The sequence below is a fragment of the Microcebus murinus genome, chromosome 27 (genome assembly GCF_040939455.1).
Source record: "Microcebus murinus isolate Inina chromosome 27, M.murinus_Inina_mat1.0, whole genome shotgun sequence".
In the NCBI taxonomy this organism is placed as follows: Eukaryota; Metazoa; Chordata; class Mammalia; order Primates; family Cheirogaleidae; genus Microcebus; species Microcebus murinus.
In genome coordinates this window covers 13,713,224-13,739,398 of record NC_134130.1, presented here as the reverse complement: position 1 = coordinate 13,739,398, position 26,175 = coordinate 13,713,224, and the positions used below count along the sequence as shown (strand labels likewise).

Here is a 26,175-nt window from a genome sequence, read left to right as displayed (position 1 = left end):
AGGCCAACTGCAGACAAAAACTGAGCTTTAAAGTAGCACTTGAGGACCGGGTTGCAGACAGCTTTCTCTTCACATCTACAACAGTTCTGGGCCGCACGCTTGGATCAGGAAGGCTGACACCCCTGAAAAACCAGCTCTCTTGCCCATTTCTTCTGGACCCCAACTTTCCGCCCTAAATTAGTTGAAAATGTGATTTTAATAAAAGAAAATTAGGCCAGTAGTGCACCATTAATAAGATTCCCTACAATGTTGACAGTATTAAGATTGAAACACAAACCAGAGATTGGAAAAAAAAAATTCTTGGTGCGTTCAACGTAACTTCAATCAGCTACCCTGACTCTATTTCCCATTTACGGTGCAATGTTAACAAAAATAAGCACACGGGGCAGAGCAATGCCCCTTCACGCTCTCCATGACCTCCTGGGGCTCTACGTCAGTCGCTCGCAAGACTTTGGTACAAAGTTCGAAGGTTAAGCCTTAACTTTGCTACACCCGGCGCGCTCCGGACTAAGAGGCTGGAAACCGCAAGGAGAGGAGGAAATTTTCTAGTCAGGTCAAGGTCCAACAAACAGTATCCACACCCAGGAACCGAGCGAGCTACCTCCACTGTTGAAGCTGCGGAAGCAAGCGCTGGTGGAAGTGACGTAAGGATCGGTCCCCGGAAGAGGCGGGGCCTCCAGGAAAGCGCGCCCAATTGGGGCCCGGGAGAGGCCGGAGGTGTGGCGGCGTCGACGGCGAGGCGCGGGCCTGGGCGCGCGGGAAGGCGGGGCCGCGGCTCACGGCTCGCGGGGACTGGCCTCCTCGACAGCTGGAGGCGGTCACTAGTGCTGGCCTGGGAGCTGAGGCGATAGGGGCCATGCGGACAGCGAGGGGGTCCAGTGCCCGCAGCCCTGCGCTCATCTCTCGCGCGGCGGCGGCGCGGCTGCCGCCGGAGTAACCGCCGCCTTTGTTCAGGGCGCCTCATCCCTCACGTCTCCTCAGACCCTCCCGCCGCCGCGCTCCGGCCGGCCCGCCCTCGGTCCCCGAACCCCACCGTGGCCCGTGCCGCGCGGATGCGGCTGCCGGGCCTGGGTTTGGGCTTTGAGCGGGAGGAGGCAGAGCAGCAGCGCCTGGGCGGCATGCGATGGGGAACTGCTGCTGGACGCAGTGCTTCGGGCTGCTCCGCAAGGAAGCGGGGCGGCTGCAGCGTGTAGGCGGCGGCGGCGGGTAAGACCGCGGCGGAGGGGCCCGGCCCCTGGTGGCTCCTCCTATTCGACTTGGGACTGGGAACCCCTTTCCCTGTCCCGTAACGACCGGGGATGGGGGCCGAGAGCCCAGCTACACGCCAGGCTTAACAGACGTCGAGCGGGTGGCCGTCGCGGAGGCCCTGGTCAGGGCGGGGGCCGGGTCTCAGGGCCTGCCGGGAGGAGGGGGCGGGGTGTCCCTCCTGTCACCCCCAGCAAGACTCCTGCCAGGCGCCCTGTCATGCGGGGAAGGAGTCACAGGAGACGTCATCTCGTGAAAGTAAGGGGCCCCCTCGCGCTCATGGCAGCAGGTCGGGCTCCACAGCAACCTGGACACACCCTGCGTGGAGCTTGGGTTTAATGCTAAAGCCGGTGTCTCTGTATTTGACCCTTTCTTTAATCCTGACGGAGCAGGTGAGGATCTGGCTCTAAAATTGATGCCTCAGATGGATTTTATGTGGGTTCCAGGCACTAATGAACGTCTTTGAGGGGTACAAAGACTTGCCAAATTGCTGAGTTTCCAGAGAGCATTCAGATTCTTGGTGCTGATAACCAGAGAGTCAGTGTGTAGCTTTTTCCTATTAATTTTTTGAAATTTCAAGAGGAATGCCATGTCTTGATTGCTCCCCACACACTGTAACAATAGGTAAATTGCAGTCCTGAACTCCGCTTCTCTTGAGTAAAACTGGGATGTGCTTAGGTTTTTCTGTGCACACCATATGCAGAATAGTAGAATTTCAAAATTCCATTTTTGTGTTTTTTATTTCATGAGATACTGAAAAAGTTAGAATACATTCCTTTGGGGTTGGCTTTGTTGTTGTTGCTATTAAATTACCCCCCAGGAATTCAAACCTAGAATTGAAAATCTAGGTTTTTCTAGTGAAAGCCACTTTGTGTAAGGAATGAGTATTTTCACTCTCTGAAACAGATTCCTAAAGTTTCAGGATTTGTCCCATTTAATCAGCATTATTAGGTAATAAGGTGTCCAAGATAACTAAAACCAAATACTCTATATTTTGAATTATTTGGTAATGGACATCTTAAAATATGATTTTCTCATTCATTCATTGGGCACTGTGTCACACCTTTTTGATGCAAAGTAGCTAAGGTTTTACACTAAGTCTTCCTAGAATGGAAGAGTAAGGATTTTTAGATTTTTTTTTTTTTTTTTTTTTTTTTTTTGAGACAGAGTCTCACTTGTTGCCCAGGCTAGAGTGAGTGCCGTGGCGTCAGCCTAGCTCACAGCAACCTCAAACTCCTGGGCTCAAGCGATCCTCCTGCCTCAGCCTCCCAAGTAGCTGGGACTACAGGCATGCGCCACCATGCCCGGCTAATTTTTTCTATATATATCAGTTGGCCAATTAATTTCTTTCTATTTATAGTAGAGACGGGGTCTCGCTCTTGCTCAGGCTGGTTTCGAACTCCTGACCTTGAGCAATCTGCCCATCTCGGCCTCCCAGAGAGCTAGGATTACAGGTGTGAGCCACCGCGCCCGGCCAGTATTTTTAGATTTTGTGCTTAGTTTAATATTTTGATTTCCCTGATTTATGGGCTCTTATTGTTCAGGGGGACATGGCAGCTGTTTTATCTTGTCAGCCAGAATCATTTAATATAGGTACTTCTAATTTTTGTGTGTTAATGCAACTATAAAGTCAAGCTGCTTAAATAGACTTGCCTAATCTAACACACAATCTTTGGCTTTATTATAATTTATAGTTATGTTGTATTAAATTCTAACACAACTTGTGTTAAATTCTAACTTTTAAAAAAGTTTCTTAGATTCTAAATGGTTAAGAAAAAACTATAGTTGGCATTATATGGTATCTGTGGGATTTTTGGCTTTTTTCATGTAATTTTACAAACTAATTATGTTTTCCTTAGAGTATAGCATTAAAATTGTAGATTCTACTCCCTGAGCACATGAGCTTGGCAGCATAGGGAAGTAGCAGGAAGAAATCAGTGAATCACTGTGAGTGTTAATTGCCTGTAGATATGCCATAAAAACATAATATAGGTTCAGTATCTCCTATGTGAAATGCTTGGGGACCAAAAGCATTTGGATTTTGAATTTTTTCAGATTTTAGAATATTTGCATTATCTGAAAATCCAAAATTCTCCAATTAGCATTTCCTTTGAGCATCATGTTGGCACTCAAAAAAAGAATTTTGGAGCATTTTGGATTTTTCTGATTAAGTATACTTAGTCTGTAGTTGGATCTATACTCCGTAGGCAAAACTCCTTGAACAAGTCCTGTTGAGACAAGGAGAGTCTGTGAATTGTGGACACTGTCATCTAAACCCATGAAATAGTGATATTGATCCTGTTATTTTTAATCCATAAACATAGGTCTTGACAGTTCTATTACTTGACTCTTCTGATTAACTTACTGTTTAACATAGATTTTTGATATTGTGTTAGCAGCTTCCAGTAAGCATGTAGAGATAGGTAAATACAGTTATTTACATAATAAAATTAAACTTTGCCTCTCAGTTAGTTATTTTTTTCCCATCACCTGTTACCTTTGATTTTCTTTCAAGCATAGGTCTCGATAGTTAACTAGTAAACTAGTAGTTCTTCTAAGGGTGAAAAAGTTTAGGAGTAATCACAAAAACTTGATTTGGTCTTGTATGTCACTGCAGTAACCACAGTAAGAAGAAAGCATCCTTGGCTTTTTATGCCTGATTTAAGCTGGGACTTCACAGGAATGCTTTATGATCTAAGGCCTGGTTTCTCTTAGCCTTGCAGATTTTCCAGTGGTATCTCAAAATCAGATCACTCACTTTATACTATTCAGTCTTAAAACCAGAATTACCAATTTTTTAAATTTATAAAATACTAGATGACTCTAGTAATAACTCTAGTATTTTATATTCTAGAATATCTGTTTGACCAGTCAAGATATAAATATCAGTATTGAGGTATGTTATTTAGTGATTAAAGCAGAGGAGATTAAATATCTTTATGGAAGAAAATTTAAACATCTTAATGAGTCATACTTCTTCACTAAGGAGTTTTGCCTGCCAGCACATTCTACAGGGCATCATCTACTGGTCAGTTCTGTTTATCTGGATGAGTCTTTCGTGTAGAGTTTTATCATGTCCCTTTCTTAGGTTTTTTTCCCCCCTCATACTGAAGACCCAATTAAGTCTCGTTGTGTTGTATTTTAATTCCCATCTTGATAATACTGTATAATTCCACACAGTGGTTCCAGTTAAGATGTACTACAGTTTTTATATAAAGGTATGATCCTGTTTTATATCCTTATTGATATTTAACATTTGTTGGCCTTTTGGCTCTAGCAGCAAAGTACCTTTCAGGCAATAATTTACAGTGATTTGCTTTTCCTTTCCTAGTAAAAGTGATTTTAATAATAGCTTCCAACATTCAGTTACTTCCTGTGCGCCAGGGCTGTTCTAAGTACTTTACATTATCTCATTTATTCCTCCCCACAATCATATGAGGCAGATAAGTACCATTATATACATTAGAGGTTGAAAACTGAAGTTTAGCAAGTTTAACTTGCCCACCATAGCAGAGCTGGGATTGCAGCCCTAGTTCCTCTAAATTCAGAGCTCTTATTCTTAAACACTAATAGCTCATGGCTCTTTATTATGTAGATAAACGTTTCGCTGCTGTCTCTTTCAGTGCATTATCTTGTACTTTACCACTAGAAGATTTTAACAATATGTCTCAACAACTTCACAGTTTATTCTGTGTAATAAGCTACTCTTCTTTTTTATTTATTTACTATATATATATATATTTTGGTAACCCCCAAATAGACACATAGCTATTCTCTTTTTCTTGAAGCTAAGCACTTGACCTCTGCAACATCATTTTTATTTTCTTTTCCTGTTTCTCTCCTGGCTGTTCTTACTCTTTCTGCCTATTAAATGTGGAGTTTTCCTGTCTTTTCTCCTTTTTATTTAATTCCCTTCACACTACCTACCCCTGAAGAAATTTCATCTATTATGATTTCAACACCACCACTTCCAAATTTCAAACTTCTTTTCGGTTGTCTACTGAAGACATACTCTTGGATATTATTCAATTTAATCTCTATGTATTCTATTCAGTCTCTTATACATACTGAACCTATTTCCTCTGTACATCTGCCTTAAATATTACCTTTCAAATTTCCTAGTCAGCAGCTTCCAGACTGTTCTCCCTCCTGGATCTTTGATGCTTCAGCCCATCCTCCCTTCCTGTCATGAGTTATGCTTTCTAAAACCCATACTGGATCTTTTTTTTTTTAATTTATTTATTTTTTTCCCCAAATTCTGTGGGTACAAATGTTGTTAGGGTTACATATCTTGCCCCTGCCCCCCCCCACCCATACTGGATCTTAACATTCTCTTTCTTTTTTTTTTTTTTTTTTTTTTGAGACAGAGTGTCGCTTTGTTGCCTAGGCTAGAGTGAGTGCCATGGTGTCAGCCTAGCTCACAGCAACCTCAAACTCCTGGGCTCAAGCGATCCTTCTGTCTCAGCCTCCCAAGTAGCTGGGACTACAGGCATGAGCAACCATGCCTGGCTAATTTTTTCTATATATATTAGTTGGCCAATTAGTTTCTTTCTATTTATAGTAGAGACGGGGTCTCGCTCTTGCTCAGGCTGGTTTCGAACTCCCGACCTTGAGCAATCCACCCGCCTCAGCCTCCCAGAGAGCTAGGATTACAGGCATGAGCCACCACGCCCGGCCAACATTCTCTTTCTTAACAACTTCCATCTACATCCTATTTCCTATAGCTAAATTTCAACATGTTTTTTTTTCCTTTGACATCATGTTGAATTACATGGCATTCAAATAATGCCATGCAACAAATAATGCAACATAATGTCCATTTATATACTCAGTATTACATGCAATTCTATATTTGGGTATCTATAATATCACTCTTTTTTCTGTCATTCAGAAAAATCATGTCAGAATACAAGTGAGTGAGAAAAACATTAAAAGATTAATATTGAAGCTATTCGACTTTCAAAAAACTCATATATATTAGTATGTTAACTTTTTTCATAAATTATTACCCTTCAATAGATAGTATTAGGTTTTTCTTAGTCCCATTTGAGTTGCTATAAACAAACACCTGAGGCTGGATAATTTATAAAGAAAAGCATTTTATTTGGCTCATGTATACTAATGAGCTCAGTCTTCTCAGTTTGAGCTCTGAAATAGTTAAGTGTCTCCTTTCCTTTCCCTAGTTGTTCTGCTTCCCTTTCACTTGTATTCTCATCTTTACCTAGGAGCAAGTAGGGAAGGATTGCTAAGAGCCTCACTCCTCACTCTAGAATAAAACTGAGGTAGAAAATATAAAACTTCAGGGCAGTTTATTATTTGTTACACTCATCTGGGGGTTCTATGCAGGCACCAGCAATGTTTGAATACATAAAAAGTAGACATCCATAATTCATAAATACATAAATGTATTAAAATATTTCTTATTTCAGATAAATCACAGGATAAAGCTCCTCTTATAAAAATGTTGCCCCTGAGTTTGCCAAATTGAATATTTACATTAATCTATCAATATAATCTTAGCTTTTACAGTTGCAGGAGTCAGTATATACCCTTTGTTCACCCTTTGTGAACAAAGTTTCAGTCTGATCCATTTTAAAAGGAAAGCTTGGATTTTTTTCTAATCTTTTGCTTTTTTATTTATCTTCCATTTTAATTGTTTATTGCTATTCCTAATTTGCTCATTTGTCATTATATCACTTAGACTTGTGTTTGTTTATTAGTTAGGACTTTGGTTGTGGGGACAGAAGCCCAGGTCAAACTATCTTAGGCAAAGGTAGAATTTATTATAGGGATATTAGATTTCTCAAGTAATAACCAAACTGTGAGCATGGCAGAGATGCAGCTGGTCCTTAGGGGTGACTTTAATGCTGTCAGAGCACTTTTTCAGTTGATTTCATTCCTCTCATTGCAGATTGTAAGGAAGCTTTCTAGAGCTTCCAGGAGTATATTGTCTCTCCCTGCTCGGTTTCCATATAACCTAGAACCAATCAAATGAGGTCTTGGGGATTGACTGTGGTCTAGCTAGGTCAGGGGGTCAGAGTTATGTAAGAACATGATTGTCCTCATTGTAGCTGGGTATGGATAGAAGGAACAGAAAAGGGAGACATTGACAACAGATAACCCTATTGGCTTCTATTAAAGTGAGCTTGTAATATCTATGTATCATTGAAAGAGAATACAGTGTTCTGCAATCTAATGTAAGTGCAGTGCCACTGTTACTTCCCTTGATTTGGACAGTGTTCACTTAGCTTTAGGCTTTGCAATAGTAGTAAAGTCATACTGATGGCTTATATTAAGATACTTAGTATTACTGAACTTTATTTCATTATTTAATTATACTACTCAGTATACCTGGAAGAGGAAATAGATTAATTAAAGACAGATTCTTCATTCAGGGAAGAGAGTGATGATTGCTAGGAGAGAAGCATATAGCACTTAGGTAGTAGTAGTTCTAATGCCAGAACACAGGGCTACTGAAAGATTCAACTCATTTCTGTTTTTGTTTGAGAGATAAGAAAGAGAGGAGAGTAGAGGCATTAGGTGGTTAGAGAATTAAGGATATTGTGTTTATGTTGACTATAAGAGATGAAATGAGATCTGTGGGATGCCAATACCAAGTTCTTTGCTTTTTACCAATGATCTCTTAATGGACAATAACACAACTTAGCATCTATCAGCAGATAAAGATTGTAGCAGAAAAAATAGTACCTGTAATTTCACTGCTATTTTGTATTCTTCAGTCATGATAATATGGCTTTCTCTTTCACTAAATCAATCCCCTCCATACACACATGTGCACATAATACCATTGTGACCTGTCCTAACCCAGGGATTCTTCTCATTTCTTTTTTTTTCTAATTTTTAATTATTATGGATACATAATGGTTATATATATTTACAGGGTACATGTAATGTTTTGATACAGGTACACAGTATGTAATAATGAAATCAGTAATTGGGGTATCCATCACCTCAAGCATTTATCATTTGTTTGTGTTAGGAACATTCCAATTCCACTCTTGTAGTTATTTTAAAGTATACCATAACTTATTGTTGACTATAGTCACTTTGTTGTGCTATCAAATATTGTTCATTCTAACTATGTTTTTGTACCCATTAACCATCCTTGCTTTATCCCACTTTTTGTCCAAGAATCCTAACATGTTAGGAACCCCTAGTTTGAATTTGGATCCCTATGGGTGAGGCATGGGTCGGGTGGAGTTCTCTGCCATCACTCTTGGCAGCTGTGACAAGAACCACATTATGGGTGAAAGTCTTATCTGCTGGCACTTCCAGTAGTAAAGCAGTTTGAGTGGCTCTATCCTATACTAACTTTGATACTTTAGTAGTTAGAGTACAGACATATCTTTGGAGCAAATATAATAAAGAAGATTGTTGCTTGACTACATGTAAGTTTCTCTAGTAGGAGCTGAAGAGAATGATTAAAATAAAGTTAATAATTGGCCCTAGTTGGAAAAATTAATGTAATGGATTGTTTGGTTAACATGTATATGCATTGTTTTTCTTCTTTTATTTGTGAGAGCATGGGAACAGAATAAAAAGCCTCGTATAAAGATATATGATTCCTTTGGGGGATGGACATGCTTGAAGCTCTTACTCAAGGTGGGTGGGGGTCATGGGCAATATATGTAACCTTAACACTTGTAGCCCCATAATAAGCTAAAATAAATTTTAAAAAAAAAGAAAAGAAAAGAAAAACTATGTTTGAAGAAAAACACAACTCTTACAGTCCGGGATGCCGATAGTGGGGCAGGGGGCACATGAGAACTCTCTGTACTTTCTGTTTAATTTTGGTATACCTAAAACTACCCTAAAAAAAGTCTATTAAAAATTAAAAAGAAAAAAAAAGATATATAATTCCACCATCCAAAGATAACTACTCTTAGCATATTGACATATATCCTTTTAGATTTTTGATGTTTTATGTATGTTTAACAAAATTGGGAATATACTTTTATTATATATTATTTAACATATCAGAATTTTTAATAAGGTTTTTTATTTTATATAATAAAAATGAGATAAATTTTAAAATGTATTCTGTTCTATATAGTAAATAAATTAATTTATAATTATAGGTTTTAGTAACTATTAGTACCAGTAGAAAGAAATACTAATTGACTAAACAAACTCGTAACAAAGTTTAAAAATCTGGGCCGTTTTCTTAGGTAAACTTGGTTGTTCTTTTTTATAAATATAAGATACTATATATTAGAGAATTTAAAGTTGCTCTTAAGAAAATGTTTTTGTGCCACTATATAAATACCATTTTAGACTTATGTTTCTGTTTTTCTTCCCAGATCCAAGTATTTTAGAACATGCTCAAGAGGTGAGCACTTAACTATAGAGGTAAGTAGTCATGAATTTGATTGGATTAAAAGTAGCTTCAGAAGGACAGAAGGGACTTTTGTTGTTGTTGTTAAGGGGGAAGGATCTGGACCCAAATTTAATATGGACTGTATTTCAATATTGTTGGTGCAAGTGAAGAGAGAAAGAATTGCAGCAGTGGGAGGGAAGAGTAAATAGGGAGAAATTTGCAGATGAAGGTCCTATTCTTCTAAAGATTTGGTTTTTGGTTTTATTTTCTTTCACCCGACACAAATCAGGCTGCAAGTATTCTTCTCTCAGTCACATAGTGGCTCACTATGACAGCAGTTATAAGGAAAGATAGTTGGCCTGCTCCAGCAAGAGGTGTAGCAGAATCAAAGCAGCAAATTGATTTTAAGCCACTCCACACCAGAATCACTGAGTCACTTTATCTTTGTATGTAAAACATAATAATGGCTGCTGTCATTTATTCATTCTCTACTGTGAAGCAGCTACTCTGGTTCCATTATAGGTTAGGAATGTCATTGCACATAATTCTTATTGCAACTCTATTGTAAACAGGTGGTAGCCACCCTATTATATGAATGAGAAATCAGAGGCTTAGACAGGTAGAGAAATTGGGCTATATTACAAAACCTCTAAGTGGTAGAATCTAAATTCCAGTCCAAAACTGCATGGCTCCAAAGCTTGAACACTGCTTCACTGCCTTCTTTATTAATAAGGAAGCCTGTAAAACAGGAATTAGTTTTTTAAAAAATCATAACCAGTAAAAAAAATAAAGATAATAATTTTGAGCAGTTTTATCATGTCTTTAGGTTCTTTAATTTTCTAAACCTTTAGAATTCATTGTTTTCTCTCAATCTTTAAACAAAACAATATTAACAATAAAATACTTTTCTTTCAAGCGGTTATTTATCAAGTATTTATATTTAAAATGCAAATATTTTAATAATATAATTTAATACTAATGACTTTCATTAGGTCATTGACATAATAGCATTAATTACATTATAGGAATTGTTAACATTCCTATCTCTAAAAAGACATTGTATTTGAGGACAGTAACTACCATCTAGTAGATTTTCAGTAAATAATTATATGAATGACTAGATGAATAATTCATAAGCACTTAGAGAAATTTTTATTTGGTTATCTTTTTAGTCCCTGTTTCTTGAGTAATTTTCCTTCTGACATTAAATAATTTGTTTTGAACTGAAGTGCAAAATTCTGATAGTGTGGATTTAAAATACTTGTATGAAATATTCAATTCAGATAAAGTTTTAGTTCTGATTTATGCAGAAAATTACTGTAATTCTCCTTTTTGATTTTCATTCTTATAAAGTCATAAATATACTATTATATATTTGCTTGCCTTGGCCATTTTGTAGAATTGTTTAAAATATCAAATGAGATGATATGTAAAAAGGCACTTGACTTAAATATCTTATAAAGGTTTATTATTTTTAAGGTAAAAAAAGTGACATATTTTCTTATGAGATATGTACTTTAGATAGATATTTTTCCTAACACTTACTTTTTTTGTTCTTTCAGTTTGAGAATCTAGTAGAAAGTGATGAAGTAAGTATTTCCATAGTAGTGTAAAACCTGTATTTGTTATTCTCATTAGTCATCTCATTAGTTCTAATAATTAATTATTTTTACAATACTTTAAAATTTTGTTTTAGAATTTTAATTTCTGGTTTTTATGTTTACTTTTTAGTCTTTTCTGTGTGATTTCCTTCTTTTACTAATTTATATTAGCAAATAATCCAGAATTTTTTACTATGCAACCTATATAATACTATACACCCAACACATACAGGTTTTAAAGCACTATATGAAACTCGACCTTCAAAAAGTGATATTTCTAATCTCTTGCCGGGTAGGTAACATACCTCAACAACCCAGAATAGACTCTTTCTTTAATTATAATTTTCATGTATTTCTGAGGGTGGAATTTATGCATGTTTATTCCACATTCAGTTTCTGACTTTAACCATTATTCCTTCTGATAAAAGTACTATAAAACAGGATGACACTCAACTAAACTAAACACAAAATAGGACATGAGAAAGGAAAAAAGAGATAATGATTAAAGTCAGAAACTGACTGTAGAATAAACATGCATAAATTCCTTATCAGTTATCTTTTATGTTGATTTTCTATATTTCATCTCATATAAAACTCGGCCAATTTTAAGATGTATCCCAAATACAACAATGTTACAATATGAAAAAAAAAATACATTTTAGAATCAGCAAAATGTAGTATACATGTATACACTTGATCGTAACCAAAAAGCCAAGAAGCAATGTGGTGTATACTTCTTACGCACTGGTATAGCTAGAGGAGCTTCGGTTTGTGTGCTAATTTCCACCTTCACTAATTGTATGAGTTTGTGCAAATTACTCAACCTCCCTGGAGCCTATTTTCTACATCTCTAAATTTAGTTAGACCAGAAGAACACTGCAAGTTCTGACCTTTTGTCATCTTTTGTTTCCTAAGGAAAGAAGATGTATTAAACCTTTCCTTTAAAAATTTAAATTATTCTTTAGCCCAGCATTTCTCAGAATGTATTTGGAATATTGGTCTCAAATCATAAATTAGCATAAGATTCTGAGAAGAACTATTGTTAAACAAAATTATTTAAACTTTTTCAACTCAGCATTTCCCAAATTAATGTAGGTATAAATTCTTTTTTAAAATAATAATATATATTTATCGTCTGGTAGAACACATTTTGGAAACTATTTTACCTTTTTTTTTCCCCACTAAAATGTCACCCATTTTCATGGAACCTATTTTTTTCCCTTCTCAAAGCTCACTTTAATCTCCATGTCTTTTTCTTTTAAAGAGTTTAAGCAAACACTGGACACATATTTTTAAAGCTTCTGACAAGTGCTAAATATAAGAGTTCTTCCAGCCTCCAGCATAGTTCACTCTAGCATCATACTGCTTTTCATAAGAACCTGTGATGCCATGTGTTTTCCTAAGATGCTTTTTATTCTGTTGGTTGGTTGAGGGATTTTTGTTGTTTTTGTTAACCACTTTTTCCTCTCATGTCATCTTTTGTATTTAGTGTAGTTGAATGTCATCCCATATTGTTGTACTATTTCCTAAACTAATTTGGACCATTTGGAATTTTATTCCTGCTGTTAACTTAGTCATTTATTTTAGTTGTCATATATAAATAAAATAGTTTAAATGTGTAAGAAATATGCATGAACCGGCCAGGCGTGGTGGCTCACACCTGTAATCCTAGCACTCTGGGAGGCCGAGGTGGGCAGATTCCTCAAGGTTAGGAGTTCGAAACCAGCCTGAGCAAGAGCGAGACCCCGTCTCTACTATAAATAGAAAGAAATTAATTGGCCAACTAATATATAGAAAAAATTAGTTGGGCATGGTGGTGCATGCCTGTAGTCCCAGCTACTTGGGAGGCTGAGGCAGGAGGGTCGCTTGAGCTCAGAAGTTTGTGAGCTAGGCTGACGCCACGGCACTCACTCTAGCCTGGACAACAAAGTGAGACTCTGTCTCAAAAAAAAAAAAAAAAAAGAAAAGAAATATGCATTAACCTTAATCAACATTGAAAATAGTTATGTATGGTTTGCTGTGGAGGACAAAATTATAGATAATTTATAATCCTGTGAAAGAAAACAAAAAGTTGATTTTTATTATTTGTTGTAATTATGTTCTATAAAGTCACCATAAATGCTAAATTAGTGAATATTGAAGCATTACTCCTAGGAGAAATGTAGGGTTAGGTTCCTGTAAGCCAGTGGTCAGAACATTTTCATCAACCAATCAGTATATAATATAAACTTATTTCTTATGTGTTTCTATTTAAGACACGTTATTTAATATATATTGTGTATTCGTTAACTTTGAACTTATAGCCAACAGCACTAACTCATCCCTGAACAAAACTTATTAATGTACATATTTTCTCCAAAAAGGAAATATCAGAACCTTTTTGCCCTTAGGAAAACTACTAGACAGCACTTCAGTACTATACTTGGAGGTTATTTCAGACAGCAAAATCACCAACAGAAAAGCACAAAACTGCAAATATGGCACTACATAGACTGTAAAATGGACACCTGTTTACAGTGTGAAAACTGAAACAAGAAGGTAGAGGGCCACCTTGTTCTGCTTCAGCTAGGAATGTGCATTGTTAGGCAACTCAGATTTTTCACTGCTTTGTGCCTGTCCTCCCATGGCCAAGAAAGCTTACAAATATGTTTTAGCAAGTAGGCAAATTTGCAAATATGGAATCCAAATAATGAGGAGTATGTTGTCTAGTACCATCCTGACCCATTTCGTTTGGTATATAAGAAACAATTGCTAGAAAAACTTAAAAATTTCCACCAAATGGTTGCTACATAATTAAGCTAAATATTAAACTAAATTTCACCTTTGAAAAATACCAAAATTTTAAAGCTTTTTGTTTCAAACAGTTTCAATAATGAAATTTATTTACTGTGATAAAAATAGGTGAGTAGAAAAATTTTTGGCTAAATAAAAATGTACTTGTCTTAAATAGAATTCAGCTAGTGAATTTTTTTAATTGTTTAATTAATTTTTGTACAGGGGGAGAGCCCAGGAAGCAGTCATAGGTAAGGCTTTGAAAAAATAATAACTTTTATATGAACTGTAAGAAGTTCTCTTAGAGTTCAGGCCCTATCATTTACTGGCTTTGAGACATTGAACAGTTTACATTTCAGAACCTTAGTTTTTTTCCATCTGAAAGATTGTGGCAAGTAATGCATATCTCAACAGATTGTTTTGAACATTAAAGAATTTAATGTATATAAGTGCCTAGGTGCTTTCCTAGAACCTAATTGTTCTGTGTTTTTTAGTTTTCTTAAAACCATTTACTATTGATAAATATCTTTTAAATTTTTTAACTTATCCCCCCTTTTCCTTCCTTAAGACATTTTCAAACTAGATCTTTTAAATCTTTTTACATCTTTCGATAGTAACTAGAACCTTGATACTATAATTTATTTAAGCAGCTTTTTTATATTTTTTACATGCGCTACTTGAAAAAGAAGCATCTATCTTTACGTAAAAAAAAGAGTTCTTAATTTCAAGAGAATATTGCATAAACTGTATCATATTTTGAATGTATGTTCCTTTTTTAGTGTGGCAAAGATTTATTAAGAAACTGTCATGTGCCAACCACTGTGCTAGACACTCCAGACATAGTGTCTGCATTAGAAGAAAGATCATCAGTATTAATAGCTGAGCTGGTGATCCTTAACATTCTTGTAATTATCAAAAATGAGGGCCAGTCGTGGTGGCTCACACCTGTAATCCTAGCACTCTGGAAGGCCGAGGCAGGAAGATCACTTGAGGTCAGGAATTCAAAACCAGCCTGAGCCAGAGGGAGACTCTGTCTCTACTAAAAATAGAAAAAAATTAGCCAGGCATGGTGGAGCACACCTGTAGTCCCAGCTACTTAGATGGCTGAGGCAGGAGGATTGCTTGAGCCCAGGAATTTGAGGTTACAGTGTGCACTCTAAGCCAGGCTAACAGAGCAAGAACCTGTCTTAAAAAAAAAAAAAAAAAAAAAAGATAAAAAAGAGGTGCTAATTAATATAGCAATATCCCAGAGAAATTCTCTGGAGTGGAGCCGGGGAGGTGGCCTCAGTGATGAATGTATCAAGAGTGTAAGTATAATAGGTGAGCCTGGACAAGTTAAGAAACATTGCCTCTTTAGAGGATGGAGGGAAGAAAGTGGGGGATAGAATTAAGTTAGTGGGGGAATGGCAAGAAGTTGAGGAAATTCATGGTGGATGCTCCCCATTTCTTAAATTGGGGTGAAATTTTCTTTTAAGAGAAAAAAATTTGAGTAAGGAACTTGAATATGTAAAGATTTTGAAGTTGTTAGTGTAGGATGCGAGAGGGAATTGATTACATATAACTAAATGGACTATTGCTGAGGGCCAAATTGACCTTGGTTTTTCTCTAGCAGCCCACGGCAGAAAGGGCTAATCGTGGAAATGCTCCACAGCCATGAGTCAACTGCTTGAATGTGGTGTAATGATAGGAGTGTGTGACAGTAGATGTGTTGGTAAGAGAGTAGGTCAGCTCTGCCACAGTGTCCATGGTGGATGTCAGTGGGGTGAGGCCAGGTGGTATAATGATAGGTATAATGACAGGTAGTGTAATGAAGGTGGTGTAATGACAGGAGTGTGTGTCGGTGGATGTGTTGGTAATAAAGTAGGTCAGCTCTGCCATGGTGGTGGTCGTCAGCAGAGTGAGGCCAGGCCATGACGGGGATAGATGGACTGGGAGAAAAGGGAAGGACCAAGGGCCTGGGGAGACAAGAGTGATGGAGCAGGGTAAATATGAGGGTTAAGAGTTCAGAATGGTGTGAGGGGTGAGGTCAGAGTGCAGCATACTGAAGTTTCTATTTCATGATAAGCATTTTGGGACACAGTTCATTGTATACACCCATAGGTTGGATATAAAGCACAGCCACAGTGAAGTTCAATTAAGTTCGCATTTCTTAAAAGGTGGTTGTAGTGCTAAAAACTACTCTGATAATATAGCATCTTCTCCATTTATATACTAGAATATAGCAAGTATTAGAATGTATACTTTACTCTTAACAATTGAAGTTGTATCAAATTGCTTGAATACGTTTTTTACAGCAAATTTCAGAATTTCACTGGCTTTATGGGTGTTTTGTGTGGACTTAAGATTCATCAGAAGTTTTCTGTTTTGGTTTTTTTTTTGGTTTTTCTTTCTTTTTGTCCCCCTCCTTTTTCCACTAGGCCTCTTACTGAGGAAGAAATTATTGACCTAAGAGAGAGGCATTATGATTCTATTGCTGAAAAACAGAAAGATCTTGATAAGAAAATTCAAAATGAGGTAAATAGTCTTTTATGTGGCTTAAATATATGTTATCATAAGGTTCATTTATAGGGGAGACTTGTCATTACATATATTACATATAGTCATTGGATCTGTATTTAGATATACAGATGAAAATGATTTAAAAGTAAAATTATTCCAGCCTATTATAATTTCTTATAGTTTGGTTTAATTTTTCAGAAATCATATGCTGCCAAAAAATGAAGGTAGTACATTCTTTTAAAAAAATAATTTCTTAATTCGCAAGTAGGAACTCTGGCAAGAATATACACCTTTGTGTTTAAAACCAACTGTTAAAAATATTACTGTTTCACAATAAGTAGTTTTTTTTAAAGCATTTTTGTTTGTCTTTGGTTATTTGTTCTCATTGAACCAAGTACTTCTAACAATCATAAGGGTTATGGTTATTTAATATATTTGTAGAAAGGGCCTATAATTATAGTTTTGCTATCACTAGACTAAATAGAATTAATCATATTCTGTTATACATTTAAATGTCTGTTTAGTACCAATTAGTGATTTCAAAAACATTAACTTAAGCTACATAATAGATACTAATATTAGTCTAAGGAAAAAAGACTGTTGAAATTTGACTTTTAAGTTAGCTTTGACATGCAGTAGATATCACTAAAGCAATTTGTACGCTGTTATGAATGGCAAGAACTTAAATTTAAAGGTAATTTTTGAATAGTTTTATAGTAATAAAATTAAGGAGATATTAATTAGATGAGAGACATGAATTTTATGAAAGCTTAGTTCACTTTGGTAGATGATGGTATGATTGGTTTTCGTTTTAAAGATCTGGCTTTGGACTTAATGAGGGCCCAAACCATAAAACTTGTCCAGGTGATAAGTGTTGGAATGATTGCTGAGAATGAAGATCATTGTATAATACATTCTAAAGAAACTGTTCTGTATTTATACAAATTGGATGCTACTGCTTTGTAACTCAATTTCTAAAGAATTCAATAATGTGTTTCATATCATTCGGGTTATTTTGTAAAAGGAGACATTGAAATGAACAATCACAAAAATTTCAATTCTGTTATGCTTTGTAGAGATCAATTATTTTTTAATAATTTATTTTTTATTTTATAAATAGAAACATTTTATTTTTAGAGCAGTTAGACAGGTTCTGATTTTGTTAATCCTTATCGTTTTGTTCATATACAGTTAGCCTTACAAGAAGAGAAGTTAAGACTAGAAGAAGAAGCTTTATACGCTGCACAGCGTGAAGCAGCCAGGGCAGCAAAGCAGCGAAAGCTCTTGGAGGTGAGGGGAAAAGACCCCGACATACATTAGGGTTGCTTTTCTCCTTATTTTCTCTGACAGATCTTAGGACTTTTTTCCCCCTAAAATCAAGGGCTTCTTGTTTAATGGCTGAATGTATTTATATATATACTCTTGGGAATTTTAAAGGCAAATTAGTCTGTCTTTAACAGCTAGAAATAACATGAAAGTACATACTTGATACACAATGCAATTTAGCTTCACATGAGGAGAAGCTAATTCCTGTTTATCCTAGAGATATATTTTAGTGCTACAAAATTAAGCATTCTTTTTTAAAAATACATTCTTAGAGTGAAAACATTGCAAAACTAGCCCTTAAGTATAGTTTCCAAAGCATTTCATAGTTTCCTGTGAGGTGTTTTTTAAAAAAAACTGCTTAAACTGCCAGGATTTCTTGTGCTTCCTAGAATTGGATAAGCTGTGTGATTTTGCCCTATAAGGATTTTGTTTATTTCTCATCTTTATCTTCTGTCCTTGGAAGATTGGTAGTTTGCGTCTTGACACATCTTCGGCATATTATCAGGGAAAGCAGCAGATTTACCATATCTTACCATGCATATGATAACATGGCAGTATCATAATGCCTCACAGCTATAAATTACAGACATTTATGGAGCCCCAGCTAAGTGTCAGGGACTATTCTAAGCAGTTTATGTGCTTTACCTTGTTTAATCCTCACAACAATTTTAGGAGATAGTGTTTTTAATCCCTGTTTATAAATGAGGAAACTGAGAGGCAGACATGTTTTATAACTTGAGATCCTACAGCTAATAAGTGACAGAGCCAGAGTTCAAGCACAGTAGTGCTTAACCAGTATCCTACTTAGTATCTTCTTCCATATTTTGCCTATATGGATTCACTATTGTAGTGTTAACTGAAGTAGGACAAAGATCATGTCACATAACAAAACTTAGAGTAACTGAAAAATCACGTCTAACATATTATTATGGGATTTCTGTGTGAAGTGTGTCTTTTCTCTGTCTCTCTCTTGCTCTCAATGTTTCAGAAGATTTATTAAATTATATAGGGAAGTGTCTTTTTAGTCAGTTCTGTTTTAATGGAAAAGTTTAAAAATTAATGTTTACCTTCTAAGCAATAAAAGCATTTTTCTAGTTATAATATCAGTACTCTTTTTACTGTAATAACTTGTTTACTGTCTGCCTTTTAAAGACTAAGTCTTCCATATGCAGCATCCATTTGGGTTATTTCCAGGATTCTCTGAGTTTTTTCTTCCCTGACTAAATATTTGAACAGGAACACATTACTGTCTATACAGCATACACTGACACACAGATACACAGATACACAGATACCCACTAATTCATTTGATTTTCATAATAACCCTGAGTTTGCTAGGTCAGTAATATAGCCATCTGTAATTTACAGATAAAGAAACAAAAGGTAAAGGCCATGCCAGGGATATAAAGCTAATAATTGTCAGATCCACAAGTCTAACAGTTCTTCTAAATCCTAGTCAATTGCTTTTATTATTTCTGAGTCAACTTAGCCAGGTATTATAAATCCTTTGTTTTTTTGCTACTTATTTCACCCACAATAGAATTTAATGTATTAACTATTCCTTTTCTCATCATCATCCTTCCAGTTATTAGGAAGTTCTTAGGTGTACTAAGAATGTTAAGGACACCAATATGTATCTGATTAAAAAGTTAACTTTCTTTATAATACTCTTCATATTCTGACCACTTATAGACTATACACTGCTAAATTGAGAAAAATTCTACCCATAAATAAGAGAATATAGAATGGAATAGTGATGAATTTAAGGAAAAAGAGTTCAACCAAATAACCTTAAGATTTTTTTTTTTAGAAACTAGAAAAAATGCTTTTTGGTATCATATTAGTGGTTTTAAAAAATATAATTTAACAACAGTGATTTTGTATTACATTATGTTTCTAAAGCAAGAAAGGCAGAGAATTGTGCATCGATATCATCCTTCCAACAATGGAGAACATCAAAGGTAAATAGTGAAACACATTTCTTCTTCCCTTTGTGGTAGAAAATTTTATTTTCACATTGAGCCCAGTCACCTCAGGATGTTTTTGTACATATTCATATTTATGTTGTCCCTAAAAATTATTGCCTCTAAAAGATACTATCTTGGAGGAAGTGAAAGCATCTGTTTTAAGTTGAAAAGTGATCATCATGTATTTAAATTGTCTTTATTGCATTTTTGAGAGTAGTCACCTCTTCCATGTAGAAAGTGATACAATAGTATCACCTGATTTATCACCTGATATCACCTGAATTTTTTTAGGTGACTTGTTTACAACTTAGTTGTTTGTATTTTCCTTAATCCCTCTCTTTCTTTATAATAACGTTTATATGGGAGCACTTTTTGGAAGAGACGTTTCAATGTCACATTTCCTTGAGTATCACTACTCATTCAAAGAACCTTGATCGTGCTTCATTATTGTAAATTGTAAAGTTGGATTTATGGCTAATCTTTGGAGACTTGACTTCAGGATTACCCCAATTTAAGACCTATTTTCATTAGGTAGGTTATTCTAACTGTACAGCAATTATGAATTTGTATGAGATAGGCCTTGAAACCAAAAGGCCATCTTTAACTTAAGCATTTGTTATGTTGCATCTGCTGTGAATATATACAAAAATTATTTCACTTTTATTACAGTTCAGGACCAGAAGATGACTTTGAATCTTGTTTGAGAAATGTAAAGTCACAGTATGAAGTCTTTCGAAGTAGTAGTAAGTCTTTTAAAGTGTTTTCTGTACATTTAAATTTTTTATGCCACAATAAACAGATAATTGCAGATTCTGGCTCCGTTTCTATAGAAGAACTTTCTGCCCTTCAATTTGTGTGGCCCAGATAGATCAATTAAGTAGTCATTATACAACATCATCTTCCCTTTTTAAAAGCAAGTTGGAACAAAGAAAAATCTCAGGCTTTTTTTGTAGATCCATACAGGGAGTCAAGCACACCTTTCTGTTCTAATCCTCCTCCTCCCCTTCCCTCCCCCAAAAAGAGTAAGAGGAAGATTAGAAAGGTGTACTTATATTTTTACTTATTATAAATTGATTTATAAGATTAAAACGTTTCCTGAAGTTTCAAAAGTCAAAACTCCTATGCTTCCCAGTAATGGAATCATAATAGTGGTGGTTCATTTTGAAAATGTAGGCTGTTTTTCATTTATCTTTTTTTTCCTTTTTTTGGTTTTTGTCCCCCTTTATAATTGGCTGTTAAAAATATTACCTAGAGTTCATCATATTTGAAAAGTTTAAAATTCATTTAAATTTGCATGTTTGTTGTGCAAGGAAGGGAGGGAGGGAGAGAGGAAGGAAGGGAGAAAGGAAGGGAGGGAGGGAGGGAAATGAAACCCTTATACAGAAGGGAAATGAAACCCTTATACAGAAACTTAACCAATGTCATGACTTTAAGGAATGTTTCTTATGAAGTTAAAAGGAATAGTAATATTTAGAGAGAGACAATTGTTAAAAAAATGGCTGTTGTGGTAAAAGAGTAAAGATGACAGCATTTAATTATATTTGGTATATATTCTAGGACTGTCTTCAGATGCCACAGTTTTGACACCAAATACAGAAAGCAGCTGTGATTTAATGACCAAAACTAAATCAACTAGTGGAAATGACGACAGCACATCCTTAGATCTCGAGTGGGAGGATGAAGAAGGTATTTTATAATTCACAATTTTACCTGAAAAGTTTAACTTAAACTGCATATATAAATCATCTATCTTGGTCTTTCACTCTATTTAATGGGAATAAGTGCAAGGCCTTGAAAAATGATATAAAATTTTTATTGTACTAGTGATTATCATTGTTGATAAATTGTTTAGAAAGTTGCTTAACTTTTGTTTCTTGAAATTTAGAAAATATATGTTCGTTAAGGTTTTTACATTCCAGCCCATGATATTACTCAGTATGAAGGATTATTGCTCCTTTGTGGACAGTCTACAGCCAAAAGTTAGTTAAATTTTGGTTCATTATAAATTAGTGATTTAATTGTTAGTACTTTTGGTAGAACAGAAGCTGTAACTCAGATATGAGTTTAAATTTTAGCTGGCAAGTCTTCATACATTAGGTACATTAGGTAGATTTCTTAGTTTGTTGATCATAAAAAAGGAATACTAAACCTACTTTAAAAGATAATTTTTTGCTGTTATGTATTTAGGGTCTAAAAATGCCTGGCACATAATAGGCAATCCATAAATATTTAAACGAATGGATGAATGTTGTGAGGATTAAATTATATATATATACACACACACATAATCTTAATGCAGCATATAGCACACATTAAGTACTCAAAATTGTAGCTAGAATGTTGATTTAAAAAAAAAAATAATGAATAATGCCCAAGTTTTTGTTTTCACTTTAAGAAATAGGCAATCCAAAAGAGAAGACTCAGTTATAGAATACAGAGCTTTAAGAAAAATAATAAGCATTAAACATTTGATAGAATTTTGAGATAGAATGGACCTTAGATACCCTCGAGTCAAGCCATTTGGTTTATCAATAAATAGATACACGGGGAACTTGAATAACTTTATCAAAGATTGCATCAACTTTCCTAAGTCTTCTCAGCTAGACACCATTTTCTCAATCCTATACTTAATGTTAATGCATATTTGGATCCCAATCATGAGACTTTTTTTTTTTTTTTTTTTTTTGAGACAGTCTTGCTTTGTTGCCCAGGCTAGGGTGAGCGTGGTGGCGTCAGCCTAGCTCACAGCAACCTCAAACTCCTGCGCTCAAGCAATCCTCCTGCCTCAGCCTCCCGAGTAGCTGTGACTACAGGCATTCGCCACCATGCCCGGCTGATTTTTTCCATATATATTTTAGTTGGCCAATTAATTTCTTTCTATTTATAGTAGAGATGGGGTCTCACTCTTGCTCAAACTGGTCTCAAACTCCTGACCTGGAGCAATCCGCCCACCTCTGCCTCCCAGAGTGCTAGGATTACAGGCGTGAGCCACCGCACCTGGCCCCAATCATCAGACTTTAAGTTTATTGTAATTTTGGCATCTTGTTCAAATTCTAAAGCCTTTCAGATCTTTTAATCACTGTTTCTGTCATCCACATTGTCAGATTTAAAGATAACTTTCTAGGTCATTATTCAAGTTATTAACAGACCTATTAAACTACACTAGGTAGAGAACAGAGCCCACTGGAAATCTGCTTCTAGGTTGATGTACATAAATCCATAGAAACAAACCCACCAGATATAAATCCACAAAATTATATTAGCATCTAGCTCATATTTTTATCTTGTCCATAGAAATAACTTGCTTTACTGGAGTGAGTCTTTGTGATTTTTTTCAGGAGTGACAGATGACGGTGGTACAGATTTAAATGTTCTTTTATTACAGTAGGATCTGATTCTTTATGGTCAGAAAACAAAATTGTTAAAATCGTGAAATGTATCTAGGGATGTTCTCTTATCCCTTTGCCAATCCTAGATTTTAATTCTGTTACCAGTGTTGATTCTGTACTTACAAATTCAAATTTCTTTTCTGTCCCCTCTCCCTTCCTTCTGCCAATAAAATGACATTGTTTTTTTCTTCCAAAATTTTTTACACTTTAACTTTACCAACAAGTCTCATTCTGTTCAGAATTAGATCTAACAATTTCCCATAGAAATATCTCTACTTTGTTGTGATACAGAGTCAGAAATGGCATACGACCATAGACTTTGGAGCCAGAATGGATTAAAATTCTTGCTACACAACTATTTAGCTGTGTGACCTTGCACAAATCACTTAACCTTTCTGCACCAGTTTCCTCACCTACAGAATGAGGATAATGATAGTACTGTACTTCATAGAGATGTTGAAGATTAAATTAGTTAATGTATGTAAAGATCATACAACATTAATAGAAACCTAGTAAGTACTGGGAAAGTGTGTGTTGTTATCATTGCCATTAGAGTGATTTTCATTCTCTGGGAAATGAAATAATCATCTGGGTAGGCATACCAATTTGGTCATCTAAGACTAATAGTAATTAAAATCCTTCATCCATTCTATTTTATTTATGGCTCTTCAGAAATTTCATCTTATCAGATGATCAATGTTGCATCAAAACTGCCCTTTGATATAGTAATACTTATTTTTATCTAAGACATACTTCAAGATTAAACCCCAACAATTTCCCTTAAGAAGGCCTCCATGAGACTGACTCTAAGTTAAGTCACAAATCAAGTCTGATTTGGGACTATAATGCTAACCTGGGATTAAGTTTCTTAATATAGCTTTTTATCTTCACTGAGATTTCTAAAAACTTTCTTCAAATCATAGGAATGAATAGAATGCTTCCAATGAGAGAACGTTCCAAAACAGAGGAAGACATTCTCCGGGCAGCACTTAAGTACAGCAGCAAGAAGACTGGAAGTAATCCTACATCAGCCTCTGATGATTCCAATGGGCTGGAGTGGGAGAATGATTTTGTTAGTGCCGAAATGGATGATAATGGCAATTCCGAGTATTCTGGATTTGTAAATCCTGTATTAGAACTGTCTGATTCTGGCATAAGGCAATTTGATGCAGATCAACAGACTCGATAGGATAAAATAGTGTGACCCTGTTTATCAGTTATGACCAAATGTTAAAGACCAACTAGAATGTATAAATGGTTATGCTGAGCCTTTTTGTAAGGGGAAGGTAAGAGACCATGTTGTAAATGCTTATTTTATTAGAAAGGAGTAGGGATGATACGATAGATCTGAATTGCTTCAGAATTAAGTGCAATTTCATCATCTGCCTTCTGCTTTTCAACACCAATTTAATGATCCTGTCATGTTACCAGTTAAATTTAAGTCTTTTCTTTATAGCATTCCTGTTTACTATTACAGATTTTCACTTTAAAAAAATTTTAGTACTTTGAATGCTTTATTAAGCCTATTTCGTTATCTATGAAAAATATTAAGAGTCTTTTTTGTTAATTCTCAGCAGATGTGAAGGGAGCATGAGGAAGGATTTTCAGTCAGATTTAGAATAGTGTTCCCTTTTTCCAGCATTATTTATTTCTATGGCTTCTTTGAATTTTATTATCTAACAGTAAGCACAATTAATTTGAGTAGATGACTCTAAGAAATGCTAAGTGTTGGCCTCTTTTTACACTTATTACACATCCTAATATGATAATGTTGATTCAGTCTGAAGAAAGGATAATATAAAAATGAAGTTTCAGAATTTGGACATTTCAAGTTGATAATAATCATAAATAATATTTAAGAAAATATATATATTTAGGTTTTTCAGTTCATCTTACATGCCACTATATTGACTAAGTTAATTGATATATAGTATTAAGTTTCTAGGTACTATTATTTTTTTAAAATTCTATATTTCCAATGAATGATCTTAGAAAGATTTTACACAGAACATATTCTCTGCATGATTTAAGAAAGGAGAATACGGGTATTTCAAAGTAAATAAAATCCTTTCTGGTATGAAAGGCTCCATTGACTTTATTAAGCTTTTCTTTGCCTTGTAGTACAAGGTACTTTAATGGGATGAAACTAAGTATATCAATGTATATAACTGCATTTTGTGATAGGCAATTAACTCTTTTCTCTAAAGCTTATGTATCAGTATAAAAGGCCAGAGATATAAAACACTCCCTAATTGCTTTCCTTGATTTTGCTGAGGACTGAGTATGATTTTAGTAAGCAAACTGTTTTTCAGTTTTTCCTTAGTGTTTTTTTCTTTTCTTTTTCTTTCAACAATGACAGTGCATGTTTTCCAAAATATAGGAAGGTCCAGATATAAATAGTAACTAAGAGTTCTTGCTGTACTTAAAAAAATCATGTGGCCCTTTCAATATTTGAACTGCTAAGCAATGACATCTGTAGTTTTATCTCCTTTTTTATCTTGTATAAATAAATATGACTTTAAATATGTAAATATAACACATTAGGTAATGCTATTATTTATGTGTCTTAAAATAATTTAAGTCGTAGCTATGTCAGTGGAAATATTTTAAAGGTATTCTATATTCACATTGCCTGTGTTAATGCTTTTTAAAGTTTGTATACATCAGATGTATATTTTTGGTTTGGCATAAGCTACTACTGTAATTTTTCTTGGCTTTTTGTTCCTAAAGAATTTTTTGAAGGAATGGTAATTTCTCAAGGATTGTGAATAAACACATTTTTACATTTAAAGGTAATAAATTATTTATTACTGGTTTTACTCCATGAACATGCAAGTATTCTGATTCCTGACTTATAATTATTTTTTTAAGCCATTGCTATGCCCACCATAGGGAATAAGCAGGAAAACTAGACACAGGAACTGAAATAGTTGTTCAGGCCACTTTGTATGATAACAAATGTGTCACTGTACTGGAATAATCCCAGGATTGGGGAATGGACGTCATATACTACAGCCCACAAGTGACCAGTGTCTGAA

General features: G+C 35.3%; 1 protein-coding gene across 2 annotated transcripts; it reads left to right on the top strand.

The window, feature by feature from the left end:
• Window positions 1–732: 732 nt before the first annotated feature.
• AP1AR (adaptor related protein complex 1 associated regulatory protein) lies at window positions 733–25,961 on the top strand. Of its 2 annotated transcripts, XM_012766182.2 has the most exons (10): window positions 735–1,206; window positions 9,567–9,615; window positions 11,146–11,172; window positions 14,182–14,207; window positions 16,374–16,470; window positions 17,647–17,745; window positions 19,684–19,742; window positions 20,418–20,491; window positions 21,306–21,434; window positions 24,061–25,961. In XM_012766182.2, exons 1-10 carry the CDS (start codon window positions 1,124–1,126, stop codon window positions 24,324–24,326), a joined length of 909 nt encoding a protein of 302 aa, XP_012621636.1. In that variant the 5' UTR covers window positions 735–1,123; the 3' UTR covers window positions 24,327–25,961. The 2 variants fall into 2 exon arrangements, with proteins under 2 accessions (XP_012621637.1, XP_012621636.1); XM_012766183.2 differs by lacking the exon at window positions 17,647–17,745 and having other exon boundaries at window positions 733–1,206.
• Window positions 25,962–26,175: the final 214 nt, after the last annotated feature.

What these genes read in the sequence shown, in the direction of transcription:
- AP1AR (XM_012766182.2), top strand. Translation starts at nt 1,124, where the DNA reads ATGGGGAACTGCTGCTGGACGCAGTGCTTCGGGCTGCTCCGCAAGGAA. An exon ending in ATCTAGTAGAAAGTGATGAA is followed by an intron (nt 11,173 to 14,181) that starts GTAAGTATTTCC and finishes ATTTTTGTACAG; the next exon opens with GGGGAGAGCCCAGGAAGCAG. An exon ending in AACAATGGAGAACATCAAAG is followed by an intron (nt 19,743 to 20,417) that starts GTAAATAGTGAA and finishes CTTTTATTACAG; the next exon opens with TTCAGGACCAGAAGATGACT.